The 14575-nt window shown below is 48.8% G+C and overlaps 6 protein-coding genes across 7 annotated transcripts; 2 read left to right on the top strand and 4 right to left on the bottom strand.

The window, feature by feature from the left end:
- Positions 1–1435: 1435 nt before the first annotated feature.
- On the bottom strand, positions 1436–2667 carry PV09_05477. Of its 2 annotated transcripts, XM_016358987.1 has the most exons (3): positions 2282–2667; positions 2113–2211; positions 1436–2061 (listed from the first exon to the last, which is right to left on the bottom strand). In XM_016358987.1, exons 1-2 carry the CDS (start codon positions 2539–2541, stop codon positions 2133–2135), a joined length of 339 nt encoding a protein of 112 aa, XP_016213126.1. In that variant the 5' UTR covers positions 2542–2667; the 3' UTR covers positions 1436–2061; positions 2113–2132. The 2 variants fall into 2 exon arrangements, with proteins under 2 accessions (XP_016213126.1, XP_016213125.1); XM_016358986.1 differs by having other exon boundaries at positions 1436–2211.
- Positions 2668–3002: 335 nt separating this feature from the next.
- Positions 3003–5284, bottom strand: PV09_05476 (uncharacterized protein). The gene is made up of 2 exons (XM_016358985.1): positions 3456–5284; positions 3003–3397 (listed from the first exon to the last, which is right to left on the bottom strand). Exons 1-2 carry the CDS (start codon positions 4606–4608, stop codon positions 3360–3362), a joined length of 1191 nt encoding a protein of 396 aa, XP_016213124.1. The 5' UTR covers positions 4609–5284; the 3' UTR covers positions 3003–3359.
- Positions 5285–6257: 973 nt separating this feature from the next.
- PV09_05475 (uncharacterized protein) lies at positions 6258–8411 on the top strand. Its single transcript, XM_016358984.1, has 2 exons — positions 6258–7339; positions 7394–8411. Exons 1-2 carry the CDS (start codon positions 6374–6376, stop codon positions 7904–7906), a joined length of 1479 nt encoding a protein of 492 aa, XP_016213123.1. The 5' UTR covers positions 6258–6373; the 3' UTR covers positions 7907–8411.
- A 439-nt stretch (positions 8412–8850) lies between these two features.
- On the bottom strand, positions 8851–11007 carry PV09_05474 (uncharacterized protein; the record flags this gene model as incomplete). The annotated part of the gene is made up of 6 exons (XM_016358983.1): positions 8851–9164; positions 9231–9271; positions 9332–9991; positions 10056–10703; positions 10782–10807; positions 10862–11007. 6 exons carry the CDS (start codon positions 11005–11007, stop codon positions 9060–9062), a joined length of 1626 nt encoding a protein of 541 aa, XP_016213122.1. The 3' UTR covers positions 8851–9059.
- Positions 11008–12481: 1474 nt separating this feature from the next.
- Positions 12482–13552, top strand: PV09_05473 (uncharacterized protein). The gene is made up of 2 exons (XM_016358982.1): positions 12482–12726; positions 12791–13552. The coding sequence occupies exons 1-2, from the start codon at positions 12599–12601 to the stop codon at positions 13392–13394; spliced, it is 732 nt and encodes a 243-aa protein (XP_016213121.1). The 5' UTR covers positions 12482–12598; the 3' UTR covers positions 13395–13552.
- PV09_05472 (uncharacterized protein) lies at positions 13404–14390 on the bottom strand. The gene is made up of 2 exons (XM_016358981.1): positions 13963–14390; positions 13404–13907 (listed from the first exon to the last, which is right to left on the bottom strand). The coding sequence occupies exons 1-2, from the start codon at positions 14239–14241 to the stop codon at positions 13599–13601; spliced, it is 588 nt and encodes a 195-aa protein (XP_016213120.1). The 5' UTR covers positions 14242–14390; the 3' UTR covers positions 13404–13598.
- Positions 14391–14575: the final 185 nt, after the last annotated feature.

The following is a 14575-nucleotide window of genomic DNA, read 5'->3' as shown; positions in this document are numbered from 1 at the left end:
GAGAAAATAAGAAAAAAAAGAAGAAGTTTCCGTCATAGTAAATTGTATGAGCTGGTGCAATGTGCGCCGCCTTGCGCAAACTGTGTGTCCTGACAAGAGCCTCCGGGCTCAAGACAGGGAGTACACTGTCAAGTTGAGTATTCAGCCCTGCACCTCATGCTTATGAACATAAAAATCTGCAAGTTTGCCGTTTGTACACAGAAGTAAAAGAAAAAGTCTCGTGAACGCTTGTCTTGCCTTTGCTTTGGAATGCCTGGGGCGCGGAAGTATGGAAAGCTGAAAAGAATCTACCCGGCAGGCCTTGAGTGTTCATGCCGTCAGAAACCGCTGTGCACAGTCTGAGAAGCATGAAGCCGTTCTATTCGATATTGCAAAGAAAAGATTAAAAAAAGAAGGGGGAGGGGAAGCTCAGAGCCATCGAGAATGATGTATGAAGCGGTCCGTGACGGCAAAAAAGTTGTCCCCCAACTTCTGATCAGGCGGTCTCTGAACTCGATTCGATTCGAACATGCGTTTTGAGCCATGCGCGAGAGGCGGCCTTGATCCCGTATCGACATGGTGACTGCTCAAGTTGGACGCTTACGCTTAGCACCGGCTAGCTTTGCTGATCAGATTGCCAACTGAGGTGTACACCACCCGCTCCGAACGTGGCAGAGATTTGTATCATTCTCTAATATATAGGGCATGTGTCAAGTTCGAATCTTGCGCTAGTCAACCTGCATTTTCAGCCTTGCTAAGAGTATTGCTCACAACATCATCCAACATATGCCTGTCAGTGCCGCCTACCATTTTTTTGCTTAACTCATAGTTAACACTACGGCTATCTTAGAGAGAAATGTAGGTGTTTCAAGCAATGCTACAAGCCCACAGATATGAATTCCTTGACCAGTTTCACGTTCGGAATATGTTTGACTACACCTCGCATGTTGATTTTGCGCAGGAAACCAGACCTGAGGGAAATCCCACAAATGCTCGTGATCGATCACTCCATATTACGCACGCAGGTGAGGCTTAATAAAATCAGTCAGACGTTTCTAGAGTCCACAGAACGAAATTGATAAACTACACCTTTCCATGCATCACTTCTCTAGCATCCTTCAACGCGTCTCACATGGAGACGCAACCGTTGCTCTTTTTCCTCTGCTTGATGTTCCTAGCAGTACACTTCGAACATTCGAACTTGTGTTCCTTGTTGGCTGGCTTTGTTGGCGTCGGTTCTTTGCAGTCTCTTCCGCACATCATTAATGTGGCGAGCATCTTTGGTGGATCATGCCAATGTCCGCATGAGTGTTTAAAATCCAAAGTTTCACACATCGCGGCAACGGCGGATTTTTCGTGAGATTCGCAACCGTCTTATCTGGTACGACTAAAGGTAATGAAGAATGTTGGCATTGAAATACGAAAATGATGTGCATTATATCCTTGAAAAGTAACTGTGCACTTGGCGAACGAAATAACATGGACATTGTACACTCAAATCCCTAAACAGTCAATGGGGTACTTGGAATTGCCTTAGGCACTTGAGTTAATACAAACTCCTCTCCACGCTTTTAACAGCAAGTGAAAGGAAAATGTGGTGCCTCTAAGTCAAAAAAAGCGTTTATATTCATCATCCTTCTCTGACGCATAGCAGAACTCAATTGTCATATTTCGAAGTCTTGATCGCTTTTGTCAAACTAGTGACAGTCGGGTTCGGTCAAGAATTCCGTCGCGTTTCCTGCTCAGGTTTGAAAACCAAAAAGGATATTGACACCTTTGTAGGACCGGCAGCACACGGTTCAACCCGTAGATTGAAGAAAAAAAAGGCGAGAACGAACTTATAAAGATCAAACATGTTGTATCAAAGTTCATGAGATCAAGGCCTGTGATCGTGAAGGACAAGGAACGGATGAACGGCAATGGACACAAAGACAGTCATAATCTCGACCATAGCATACTTATGCTCTATGTCTTCTTGCTTCTGTAGACCAACGACGGGCGCACGACAAACAAGTTATGTACACTGTGCGCATTGGTGGCGAATAAAGGTAATCCCAGAGACGAGTTTGTCCACCCATACTTCTGCTCCTGTTAGCGTGAAAGTCTGACCCATGATTTAAACATGTCACTCGCCTCCCCAAATAGGCACATTTCTACTTGCTCTCCGGGTCTTCCAAAATACCCTCTGCCTCCAACCTTCTCCGGGCCTCCTCGAGCGCCCAGGTCTGAATGCTATTTTCATTCAAATCAGCATCGCCACCTAGCTCGCAGCTGCCTTCCGGGTCGAAACGGTTGAACATACCTGGTGTCAGGCTTGAAAGCATAACCCACCGCCGCGGCAACGCATCCGCCGCAGAACATGTAATAGAAGATGTTCTCCCAGCCCTCCTTTTCGTACTTCTGTCCCGGGGGAATTCCCCACAGCCACCCAGATGGCGGATCGTAGTGGCTACCGTGCGAGTCACCTCCTGCTCGCCGCGCTGTCATGCTTAAATTGCTTCGCTGAATTGGTTTGCGTATGCAGCGGAGGGCCCGCGCCTGCGAGGGGCGGATGAGTGGCATCGTGCACGAACGTCAATTCGGCGCGTCGTCTGGCGATGATGATGCTTGTGATGCAATCTCTGCCCTAGACGACTTCAGTGAGTGGAGAGGGATCCTTAGCGTTGCTCTGGTGGTCGGCGTTGACTTGTCTTGAGGTTGTTTCTGATACACCGCCGACGCTCGGAATAGTGGAGCTCGAGGTTTCATGCCTGAGGCAATTAGGCACAAGATAGCCCTTGCCCTTCCAGAGTCACGTGCATCTGCAAAAGATCATGCATTAGACGTCGATATATTAATGTCAAGAATATGTGATTAAGTAAGGAAGATTTTTGAAAACAGAATTGAGTCTCCTTTCGAAGGGAAGTAGAGACGACTTAGGAAGGGAACGAGAGCAGCATCGGCTATTTCGCGCATCGAAATATGCTGATGTCGAAAACCGAAAAGCAAATGCTGAAACTGCAATAGCACAGTGCAAATTGAGGTTTATTGCAAACGAATTGGAATTTTTTCCAGTAGTATTCATGGTAGCTACATACATTTCATTCCAAAGATGAAGTTTTCCATCAATCTGCCATATGTCATAACGGTAGTAGAGTTTATTCGTCCCAACTTATACATATCGCATAATCACATCTCCATGCGTTTCGCACGTCCAGTGCCGTGATATGAGGGCACCGGCCGTCGAATTTTTTTAATTACACTTGTCCCCTGCCTCCTTTATGTACAATGTCCACTAGACCAGGAGAAAGTCTGAATGACGCACGAAACGCCGAATATTCAATGCAATGCCATGAGTGAGAAAGAAAGAAAACGTGTCGAGCCTGGCAAGGTATGGAGTGTTACCTTCTCGAGCCTGCTCGCCGCGAGCCTGAAACGCCTGTGTATTTATTGTCAACACTGTGCTTGTGGAATAATGGTAACGTGGGATCACATACTGCTCGACGAATAGTAGTAGCTGTCGTAGTAACTGCTCGATATGTCGCTCTTCTCTTCTTGTCTTCTGCGTAATTCTCTCCTTAGACCTAGAGCAGCTGCTAGTCCGCCTAAGCTGAGACCAATGGTAGCCAGATTGGCAATGCCGCTTTTCTTCGGTGGAGGTGGTCTGCTTGGTCTTCCACTTGCCGCACTGCCGTACCAACGTCTACCAGAGCCTGCCTGGCTACCGTACCGTCTATGCACGTCGACGTATTCTTCCTCGACAACGCGCCTGCGGCGATCCTTCTTCTTTCCAAGACCGAAAAGCGCAAGGATGCCGTCAAAGCCAGCTTTAAGACAGCAGCAGAGACAAAGGAGGATCAAAAGGGCAACGCCAGCAAGCACGCCAATGACGATACCGGCAATTGCACCTCCCGACAAACCTCCGTTGCTGGCTGAGCTTGAGACGATCGTTGCGTTTTGTCCAGTCGCAATGGGCGTGCTAAAGGGAACCGTCGTTGTCGGTGTCATGGTCAAGGTGATGATGACACCGTTGCTTGTGGTTGCTCGGGTCGGAGGAGAGTTGGTGACACCGGTCGTGGTATATCCACCGTTACCGGCAGGCTTGCAAATCCCATTAGTTTCGTCAAAGCAATATTGCCCACTTGAGCAGCAGATCTTTCCGCACGCGGATTCGTCGTTGGCCCAGTTGGGAACGCAATTTCCAGAGGAAGAGCTTGTCACTGCTGGAATATACGAGCTGTAGATTGAGGTCATGGTGATAGCTCCCGTCGTTGTCCATATCGAAGTATATACCTGCCATTGGCCTCCACTGCCAGCCACGGCGGTAGTCTGTGACCCGCTGCTCGCTGCGACGCAAACAGCTTCTCCTGCTGAGTTTGTCCCGCAGACCTCGGTCCCGCTTTCACAGCACACCTGGCCATAGTAGCCACAGTTGAACTGACTCGAGCTACATGTTGCTGCATTCTGCCTTCTCTTCAGCTCGAGTGTCGAGTTCTGGAGAGAGAGAGCATCGTCGTATGAGAGGCTCTCGACTTCTTGCCGGACGACTTCGTTGACCCGTGAGAATGGTCCCGCCGCCGTAGGGTACGCACTGGTCAGAAGCAATGCGACGAAGGACGTGATTGCGGGTGACGTTTCGAGAAACCTCATGTTGGGCCCGATGCCCTTTTGACGGAGATGAGAATGCCAGCCGGCCGGCACCCGCTAGTTGTGGGTTGTCGTTGCTTGTGTCGGTTGTCCGGAATGCGACAGGTCAAAGGTGGGGTTTTCCGCGTCCGCAGGTATCTGTACCACTCTCTGTCAACCTCTCGATGTGTTTCTGCGAAAACGAACGTCGAGATGGAGGAAGGAGGGTTCAAATTTTGTCAGCGCAAATGTTTTCGAAGGGTTTGTAGTATGAGAAGAGCGAAAGTATCTGTCTGGTACTATACTAGGAGCGCAATATTGAGGAGGCAGGCAGTGGCTGGTTCAACGGTCAAGCGAGGCGACAACCAGCCTTCGCCGGAAAGATTGTCGGGAAGCTTTGCGGACGGATCGTGTTCGGTGTCAAAGGCACGTCAATGCGAAATGGTCGTCACAAGTTCAGTGTTTAAGGTTTCGAAAGCATCGTTGCCATGCGGTCGTGGCAATGTAAACAAGCTGCAGGCGAGCACAGAACATAGCGAAGGGCCCGAGCGCAAACGCCTGGCGGGCTCTGAGGCTCTGCGGCCCGCGTGAACTTTTTCTTAGACGCGGGGATGGTTCGGCGTCTGTTGAGCAGCGGCTGCGTCCTCTGACTTCGACTCTATTTCCTGTTGCTGGATCGTGGTGAGCGACGCCCTATAGCGCGACTTTGATTTGATGCGTCTTTCTGAGCAGGACGTTTTTGTCAATGCTACCTCGACGTGGGCAACAAAGCCCGCCATCCACTGGACCTAGAGACCAAATAGAGCGTTCATTACAGGTATCTCGGCAGCTCATTGGACGTGGAGAGCAGGAAATGTCGAAAAAGATTGAAAATCTTGTGTAGAATACTCGACTAAGAATGATTCCCTCAGTGTGGGATCGCGTTCAGACTGCAAAGTCGAACGCTCACTCAGGCACAGTACAACGAAGAGAGCCAGTGGATGAGTCATCACTATACAGCATATTGCACGAAGCTCCTTTCGCTCATGGCGACTGATTACTTTGCTTCATTCCACAAGTTAGCTCGTAATGTTGAGAGTCAGGTTGAGGATCTACCGGTCTTTGCTCGCAAGACACGTGGCTTGAGCCTTTAATCATGGAACAAGCTCACATGAACGCACAAGATCCCAATGTAAAGCTCTTCAAAAGTGCAGAGCACCTCAGCACTTAGACAAGCCTTGACGCCCAATGTTCGGCCTCGAGACGTTTCTCCGTCTCGATATCGGAGACAACTTGCCGATGCTGTCGGCCTACTGCTGCCGTCTCGGCACCCCATATTAGGACACGCCTCCACGAGCTGCACGCAGTGTACCACCCACTTGGGAATCGACAGTTGATCTGAGCGCATTTAATTAAGGCTAAAGGTAGGACAAAGGCTGTGTAAGCAACGAGACAGATGCCATCTGGGCCAGAAGCTCGGTGGGCTGACTGAAGTCGACGAGCCTCGACACGAGTCTCGGGAATAACAGAGAAAAGAAGAGTCGCCCTACCACCACCAAGCTTCCCCTAATCAGCTAGTGCCGCATATCCACTATCCCCCTCCAGCCAGTCATATAGGCAGGCGGATTCAATGCGTGCCGATGAACCGGTCCATAGAGTTGTGGAGACCTTGGAGAGCGCTGCAGACCATGACTGTTTTCGCGATTTTTCAGCTGTGCATTGTACGAACGTCCTGTTTCCTTTGATACATTCTAGACCTTCTTTTTCCGCCTTTGGTATTCTTGGTCAAACTATATACGTCGAACTGTTCATGGTTCTATCCATCATGTCTGATAAGAGGGAGATACGTGCCGGTGAAGAGCTAGGTGACTCTGCAAATGATGTCCACGATAGAGGGGACTTTGAGAAGTACGAAGTTGCACGTCCAGACAATGTAGACTTTCCAGATCACATCTCTGAGATGTCAAGCGCAGCCGACAATGCACCACTGTCAAGACAAGTCTCGCTCGCTAGGACAAAGTCAAGGCGTTCCAATGTGATGACTAAAGTTGCATCTCGACTCACAACGCACTCCATCAAAGACCCTGGTCCCCCGCCAGATGGAGGTTTTCGAGCGTGGTTACAGTGCTTCTGTGGCTGGTTGGCTATATGCAACACGTGGGGCTTTGCCCTGAGCTTCGGTGCCTTCCAGACGTACTTTGCTGAGACGTTGCCAGAATCCCCATCCACGATCTCGTGGATCGGTAGCACACAAGCATGCTTGATCTTCCTCGTTGGTGCTTTTTCAGGTAGGGCTCTTGATGCCGGATTGTTCCGTCCCACAGTCTTTATTGGCATTCTTATCCAACTGTTTGGCATCTTTACCATGAGTGTTTCGAAGCATTACTGGCAGCTGTTGATCACCCAGGGAATCCTCACCGGAATTGGAGGCGGGCTCTTTTTCTGCCCAGCTATGGGCCTTATGTCGACTTACTTTCTCAAGAAGCGCGGCATGGCTCTAGGCATTGCCACGACGGGAAATTCTGCTGGTGGAATGATTTATCCCGTGATCGTTCGCCAATTGCTACCCAAGATCGGTTTCGGCTGGACTGTGCGAGTGCTCGGCCTCCTGAATTTCGTCACACTCGCTTTCTGTGTAGTGTTTATGAAACCTAGGCTACCACCTCGAAAATCGGGTCCAATTGTGGAGTGGACCGCCGTTAAGGACGTACCGTACGTGCTGTTTGTCGTAGGCTGTTGCTTTCTGATGGCACCCATATACTTTTCATTCTTCTATGTGAGCAGGACGTGCACTCCATCGCTGGCAGGAACACTGACATAGAAGCTCTAGATCGCGTCCTTCGCACGAGACGTCGTTGGACTACCGTACACACAGTCTCTCAACTTGGTCATCATCCTAAACGGCATTGGAATTCCAGCTAGAATTCTGCCTGGATTCATTGCTGATCGCTTTGCCGGTCCTCTGAACGTATTCATTCCCATCATAACGGTGAACTTCGTCTTGCTCTGGGCATGGCTCGGCGTCAGGAATGTTGGGGGTTTCTACGCTTTCACGGTCGTGTATGGCATTTTCGCCGCCGGATTTCAGAGCCTGTTCCCAACTTGCGTCGGAAGTCTAAGTACAGACCTGAGCAAAGCAGGGACGAGGCTTGGGATGGCATTTAGCACGATTTCATTCGCCGCGCTAGTAGGAGGGCCCATTGGTGGCGCAATCTTGCAGGCTGATCATAGGAGCTATCGCGGGCCCATTATTTGGGCTGCGACTAGCACAATGATAGGAACTGCGATGGTCGCTGGATCGCGCGTCTCCAAGAAGGGATGGAAGCTGAATGTCCGATGTTGAATCGATTCTCGACGCTTTTCAGGATCAGTATAGAATATCAATGAGCTACGACAATTTGCGCTTGGAGAACGGCGATGGGCAAAAGTATGGAGACTAAACTAGAACGGCTATTTCAATTCGGAATGCAAGATCATCATTAACAGATTCTAAAACGGGGACAGGTCGTGGCGCGATGAGACGTGGAATTATTCGTGACTTCTAGACACCTTGACGTCGTAGAATATTCCTCAATGTAGGTACAAACCTATACCTATCCGGTGCGAGGGCTATGCAACACTCTCTTTATCTTCCTCATACATGGTTTGACACAGAACGTGTTTCAAAGAGTCCCATGAGGGCGAATTAGTCCATAAAATGCACGTTTTTCTTCAAGCGGCAAGCCAAGCTTGATTGTCGAGGAATGCAAAATGTCCTGGTTGAGAACGGAAGCGGTACACTGGACGGTTGACGTCGCCCATACTATACGGCAAGGGAACAGCAGACAATGCAGAAGGCTGGAAAACATGGAATGCTTATCATGAATCATCGATGGATTCTGATATTTCTTGAGCATGAGAATGGCGCAACGAGCAGTTAGCCTTGCGAGCTTGGCACATACCTTTAACTCAAAATTAGTCTTCTTGAAGCTGAATCAGTAGTTTTGACCTATTATTTCCTTTTTGACCAAAAATGGAATAAAATTAAAAGAACCATTCCGCCCGTTCCAAAGGTCTACACTTCTTACGTGTGGTTTGCCAATTGTGTTTCTAGTTGATGTGACAAGGCCGTGATATAATGTAATCAAGTGTTTTCAGAGCAATCTCTCGAATCTTGGAGCGATATAAGAGCTTTGCGTGAGGTTGTCATACATTGCTGAGACTTCTAGGCTCAACATGTAACCCGCGAGACACAATACTTGTGAAGGATCAATTGAATATCCACGTAGAGACCAGGGGTCAAATGGGTTTCCATATACGGAGCATGAAATATTCAGACTGTTCGTTGGATGTACTGACAATAATTACATTGTCCTCCTAGTAGTAGTGCAAATGATGGTTGCCATCTAGCCGAATCTGGCAACATGTCACCGTTTATGGACTGTACTACGAAACGAGGTAGCGAATAAAGTCATTCAATGACTGAGTCTGCAGCATTGGGATTGCGATGTGTACGTTCACCCAGCGACTATTTCAAACCCTTTGAATCCCTCATCAATACAATGTTGGAGCTCCCCAATGTATTTCTGCAGACCGCCGAAGTAGAAACGGAGGCAACATTTCTGTAATTTGCGCGCATATCAGCGTCTTCCTCCATAACTCAGAGTAACAGGATTCGCTAAACTTACTTTTCCCGGTATGTTCGCCCCAAATATCCAGTTGTCCTCCGCTGCAGCACGCCTAATTAGTTCCTTTGTCTTTCCAAGGCTAAACCACGAGTGAAACGAACCTTTCCAGAACAACGAATTTGCTGCCAATTCATCGCATAGCTTCGTCCATCCACGTTCTGCCTCTTCTGTAGCAGTAATCGTGACACTGGTGCTCTTTTGTCGTTGCGCAGCAGCGATAACATCAGCTACAAATTCAACTTGGACTTCAATCATTGGGGGCTGGTTGGTAAAAGCCGCCTTTGGGCCGTTAATCATAAACATGTTTGGGAAACCGGGAATGGCAACTCCAAGATAGCTGGTTGGGCCATCAGACCAATGGTCACGTAGTACTTTTCCTTTGCGGCCTTGTATGGCGAGCCGCACGTAATTTCCCTCGACTGCATCGAACCCGGTTGCCCAGATCAACATGTCAAGCTCATGAAGTTTGCCGTCAGACGTGCGAATGCCTTGTGGTTCAATTCTTTGAATAGGCGTCTCCCCAAGATGCACAATGTCAACATTGTCACGGTTGAATTGTTCGTAATAACCTTCACCGCGAGCTTGCCCATCGCACAGAGGACGACGAGCATAGACATCGTACGGTTTAAGCTTTCGTGCCTTCTCTGGGTCTTTGACAATTGCGTCGATTTTCTTCCGAATGAAGTCGCAAGCTGCTTCGTTAGCGTCACGGTCCGTCGTAATGTCGCTGAACGTGCCGAACATAAAGCGAAACCCATTGCCTAAATGCTATTAAAATCATACTTGGCGCAACGCCATGAACTGAAATGTACAAGACACACACACCTTTGTCCCAATATTCCTGGAAGATTCGCTCGCGCTCTTCTGGCGACACGTCGTGATACGAAGTCTTGCTCTCCTCGAAACCGAAACCCGTTATCGAGTTCCGAACTAGTCTGAATATGTCGTCGTAATGGTCGTTAATCCACTGGCGATATTGTGCATCTACTTCCTTGTCCCCGGAAGGGACACTATACTGTGGATGCCGTTGAAAGCAAGTGAGCGATTCAACCTTCTTGCCAATTTCAGTGATAACTTGGACACCTGTAGAGCCACTGCCAATAATGCCAACTTTTTTCCCGTCCAGGGATAATTTTTTCGGCCAATGAGCCGTGTGATACATCTCACCTTTGAAAGTATCGGCCCCATGTATATTTGGGATATTTGCCTTGGATAGAATTCCGAGCCCGAGGATCAAGTATCGTGAGACGAGCTGTTGGCCACTAGAAACATCAAGGTGCCATTGCTTCTCGCTTTCGACCCAGGCCGCTTGCTTCAGCTCGGTTTTGAAACGCATATCCTTCCTCAAGTCGTATTTCTTGGTAATATGTTGAAGATAAGCTAGCACTTCAGGCTGTTTCACATAATGATCCCGCCAAGGGTACGTTTTCAAGTCTTCCTTATCCCATGAATATCGATAGGCGAAGCTCTCTACTATAATAAGCCAAAATTACGAAAAAAAAGAAATCTTGCCAACCTGAACCATAATCCAGTGGCATCTGATGAACTAACCAGTATCGGACATCGCCCCAGGATACCTATTCCAACTGTTAATAGTTCGGCTCCTAAAGGTGATATTGTGCCTCAAGTACAGATTCCAGTACCAAGTTCCCCCAACATCGCCAGCGATATCAATCACTAAACACTTCAGGTTCAACTCGTCGCGTAGTTTGTGTAGCATGTATATGCCCGCAAAGCCGGCACCAACGATTACAGCGTCGTATCGCTCTTCAGCCATGACGGCAGACTGCAAGATGACGATGAAAATATGTCAATTCAGACCGAGAACTTTGTGCTCGACGCTCGACAGCCTCAAGATAGGGTCATTCTGACCTGGGTCCTTTTAATGGGCTCTTTTGCCATGGGGAATGTAGATCCGCATTTATGACAGTGTTTCCCCTCATGTACGGAATTAGCTCGGCCATGGATGACGCGAGCAAAATGGATCGAACCGAACAACTACGAGAAGATCCAAGCTTACCTAACCCTACGAAATTAGTAGGTAGTGTGGAAACTTCTTTACCTATATTTTGCCTTTGTTCTTCATATACTGCCGTACATCTTTAACTTCAGCCAGCCAGGAGCGTGGACGTCATCTGTCATTGGTCGAATTGAGCGATGGCCTTACAGTACCAGCAGATGGAGTGCGGAATTTCAACACCTGTAAATGTTGACAACAGTATGTACAGCGCTTCTTCGTTACGTCATCGAACATAAGTATTATAGTGCCTGGAAGTCCAAGTTGGTCATCAGGAGGCGGTTAGACTTGATGAACGACGTGTTAAGGGCTGCTTGATGAGAGTATCGAGACCGGCAAAGTATAAATAAGTACGAGATATGGTGACTCTAGGTAAATATATTCAAAGATACGATGTCGTGGGCCATGTAGGCATGACAAAAATTAACATTGATTGCGCCAAGCACATATTACACCCTGAGGGAGCACAAGTGTACACTTTCTAATATGGCAGCTTTTGCACGAAGGAGATGACTAATGAATACTGAAGAAACACATTCAAGGAATATCATATTCAAAGCATACAATATACCAAAAATTAGCAGCAACCTCACGATTTAACCACAGTCTCTGGCATCAAGGCCCTAGGCATCAAGATCGTGCAGAAGCGCGCTTCGATATTCGCCCTTATCCAATACCCCCATGGCAGAAACCAAGGAACTGCGTACATTTAAGCAGACCATTCTCTTCTGTCTGAAAAGAACAAGTATGCACAGTGATAAGACTCCGTGTAAGCATTGTATACCTGATGTCCACTTGATGAAACGTAGGACAGAAACGACATTTAACAGATCCAACCCTGGTGGCTGTCGAGTGAGACGCTAGAAATGCAAACTATGAGTATCGCTATGCCGGAGTCCATTCAAGACATTCAGTACATTTGCCATTGTGCAGGAGCTGTGACGGCAAACCGGTGTCGGCCCTGAACGCTCACTCTCTGCACTTGTCTGAAGCTCAACAGCGACGAGATAACCGTGCAGAATCCAATGAGCCGAGTCTCGTAGATGTTTACAAGCAAGATTAAGATGTCGCCAGTCTGGCCGTGGGCGTCATTTGGTGTTTGGCCCCAGACAAGGCTGAGCGAGCTCCAGAAGAGGCTACGGCCGAGGTCTCCGAGCCGTTGCCAGCCAATCATCCCTGCACGTCATCGTCGAGTGGGATGATGACCTGCTGTCCTCGTCCTGATCTCGACGCGTTGGGTTTCTTAAAGCACACGATCACTTCTTGTACCTTTGTCCTCTTTTCGATTGGCATCTTTTTTTTTGCGAGAGTTGCGCGTGACTCCTTTCCTCACTGCACAGTCTCTTCCGTCATGGTCGACAGCACTGCAAATGCGCTTTTCCAGCGACATCCGCTGCAACGGCTGAGCAGTCCATCGCGCGGACTGTCGGCTCTACTCCATGTCCTTGGCTTGATCAGCTTTGCAAACAGTTTTTACTAGTATGAGCCGTCGCTTTGCCTGTGAAAAAAATTGGACATCATTCGGCTGACGTGCTGTGACCAGTCTGACGGTCACGAAGAACCCCATCAACGACAGCTATGGCTGGCACTTCCAATTCCTCACCATCATTGGCCTGACCATATCGACCGCATCCTTCGCGGCAGGCTTTCTCGCAGACATAACACTTTCTCGCACACTCTTTCTTCTCAAGAACTCGCTCTCCGTCTGTTCCGCGCCAATGGAAGTCCTCATCTCTATCCTGTACTGGGGTTTGCGCGCAATCGATCCCAAACTCGTCGTTCCAGAGTGGGCTCCCAAGCTGCCCCTGTCAGCCGATATGGGCTTTCACGCCGCCCCTGCTATCTTAATGGTCGTGGACCTGTTGTTCTTCAGTCCGCCGTGGACAATAGCAGCGGCACCAGCGATGGCACTAAGTAGTACAATCGCGGGTTTATATTGGCTGTGGGTGGAGAAGTGCTACGAACAGAACAAGTTCTATCCGTATCCAATCTTCGATGAGGTGGGACACAAAGGCAGAATAGCTCTCTTCTCTGGCAGCGCCGTGGTCATGGCATTGGCTACTATTCTGCTTAAATGGCTGTATGGAATTGTAAATGGAACGGCCATTGCCAATGAGCGGCCTGGCAAAGTCAAAAAGACGTCGTAGGTTCCAGAATTGTGGTAGAATTTAGATCTAGAAGCTTTTCTTGATAAGACGTCTGTAATGTTAGTCCTTTCTTGGGTGGGACGGTGATTTAGTCAATACATATGGCATTTTTGCATAATGTTGAGCTATAGACCAGACAGCACTGCTTTCAATGTCTCAAAAACGTAACTAATAAGCAAGGTGGGTTTCGATAATGAACAATCATTATGACTTGCCAGCAGAAGCAGCTGCAGCCGCAGCCGCAGCTCTGTCTCGCTCTTCCAGCTTTCTCCGGGCGGCTAGGATCATCTCCTCACGTCTCTTCTGTAACAGTGATTGGCGCTCCTCTTTGTTGCTAGACCAAGCAACCTGCTTTCCTTTGTTCTCTGAGGTGTTCGGCGACTCGTTTAACCGCGAGGCCAAATTATATTTCGTGATTAGATCTGGATGTGTAGACTTCGGCTGGCTCGGTGCTGGCCTTGCCGCTGCGGAAGGTGGTGTTGCCGGCATAGGCGGCTGGAACGACGGCGGTGGCTGCACAGGTCTGTCAGCAACGTTGAATGGCTTGCAATGCATGTCCTGAACATACTATTTCAAGCGCCCTGCCAGTGAGGATCTTCTCAGTCACCATGGCTACACTTCCTCCATTCCGCTGCAGCTCCCACATCACCGTTCGTCTGTCCAACTGTGGGAACATTTGTAGTATCTGCTCTACGTGCGCTGGATTTACCCTATTCGCACTTGAGGCATTACGACCCTGTGCCGCTGCATTTGGTGTCCGAGTAGAGAATAGCCATCGTATCGCTAGAAAGCCGATTACTGTAAGAACGAGGAGCTGCGGCAGGTTGATAGTCTGATCGGATGACATGTCGCACCGTGGCGGCAATCAAAACCGCTCCCAAGATGTCTGGAGTTTCCGGTCAACGACGAGATTTAAATCTAGACACCCAGCGCTGAATAAGGCTGGAAAAAGATGGCTGTGGCAGAACAGAGTGTCAAGAGAACAAGCCGTTGTCGATTACTGGTAATGCTGCGGAAGCGGTGGTGATTGCCGAAATAGGCCACCTCTTTTCGCGCAGAGACCCGCCACTGTCATGCTACCGTAATTCTACCATCTATACTGGAATGACGGGACACACCCGCTGTGGTGGGGGCAAGAATTCTGCTGGCAGACTGGACATGCTATACAAGCAGCTAATTGC

Source organism: Verruconis gallopava (genome assembly GCF_000836295.1).
Source record: "Verruconis gallopava strain CBS 43764 unplaced genomic scaffold supercont1.17, whole genome shotgun sequence".
Classification (NCBI taxonomy): Eukaryota; Fungi; Ascomycota; class Dothideomycetes; order Venturiales; family Sympoventuriaceae; genus Verruconis; species Verruconis gallopava.
The sequence above is the reverse complement of the archived record's forward strand: the minus strand, read 5'-3'. Positions and strand labels throughout refer to the sequence as shown.

Coding starts and splice junctions, on each gene's coding strand:
- PV09_05477 (XM_016358986.1), bottom strand. CDS start 2,541: ATGCCACTCATCCGCCCCTCGCAGGCGCGGGCCCTCCGCTGCATACGC. Junction 2,212..2,281: donor GCTTTCAAGCCTGACACCAG/GTATGTTCAACC, acceptor GAATGAAAATAG/CATTCAGACCTGGGCGCTCG.
- PV09_05476 (XM_016358985.1), bottom strand. CDS start 4,608: ATGAGGTTTCTCGAAACGTCACCCGCAATCACGTCCTTCGTCGCATTG. Junction 3,398..3,455: donor CTACTACTATTCGTCGAGCA/GTATGTGATCCC, acceptor ATAAATACACAG/GCGTTTCAGGCTCGCGGCGA.
- PV09_05475 (XM_016358984.1), top strand. CDS start 6,374: ATGGTTCTATCCATCATGTCTGATAAGAGGGAGATACGTGCCGGTGAA. Junction 7,340..7,393: donor TATACTTTTCATTCTTCTAT/GTGAGCAGGACG, acceptor TAGAAGCTCTAG/ATCGCGTCCTTCGCACGAGA.
- PV09_05473 (XM_016358982.1), top strand. CDS start 12,599: ATGGTCGACAGCACTGCAAATGCGCTTTTCCAGCGACATCCGCTGCAA. Junction 12,727..12,790: donor TTTGCAAACAGTTTTTACTA/GTATGAGCCGTC, acceptor TGCTGTGACCAG/TCTGACGGTCACGAAGAACC.
- PV09_05472 (XM_016358981.1), bottom strand. CDS start 14,241: ATGTCATCCGATCAGACTATCAACCTGCCGCAGCTCCTCGTTCTTACA. Junction 13,908..13,962: donor CTGGCAGGGCGCTTGAAATA/GTATGTTCAGGA, acceptor AGACCTGTGCAG/CCACCGCCGTCGTTCCAGCC.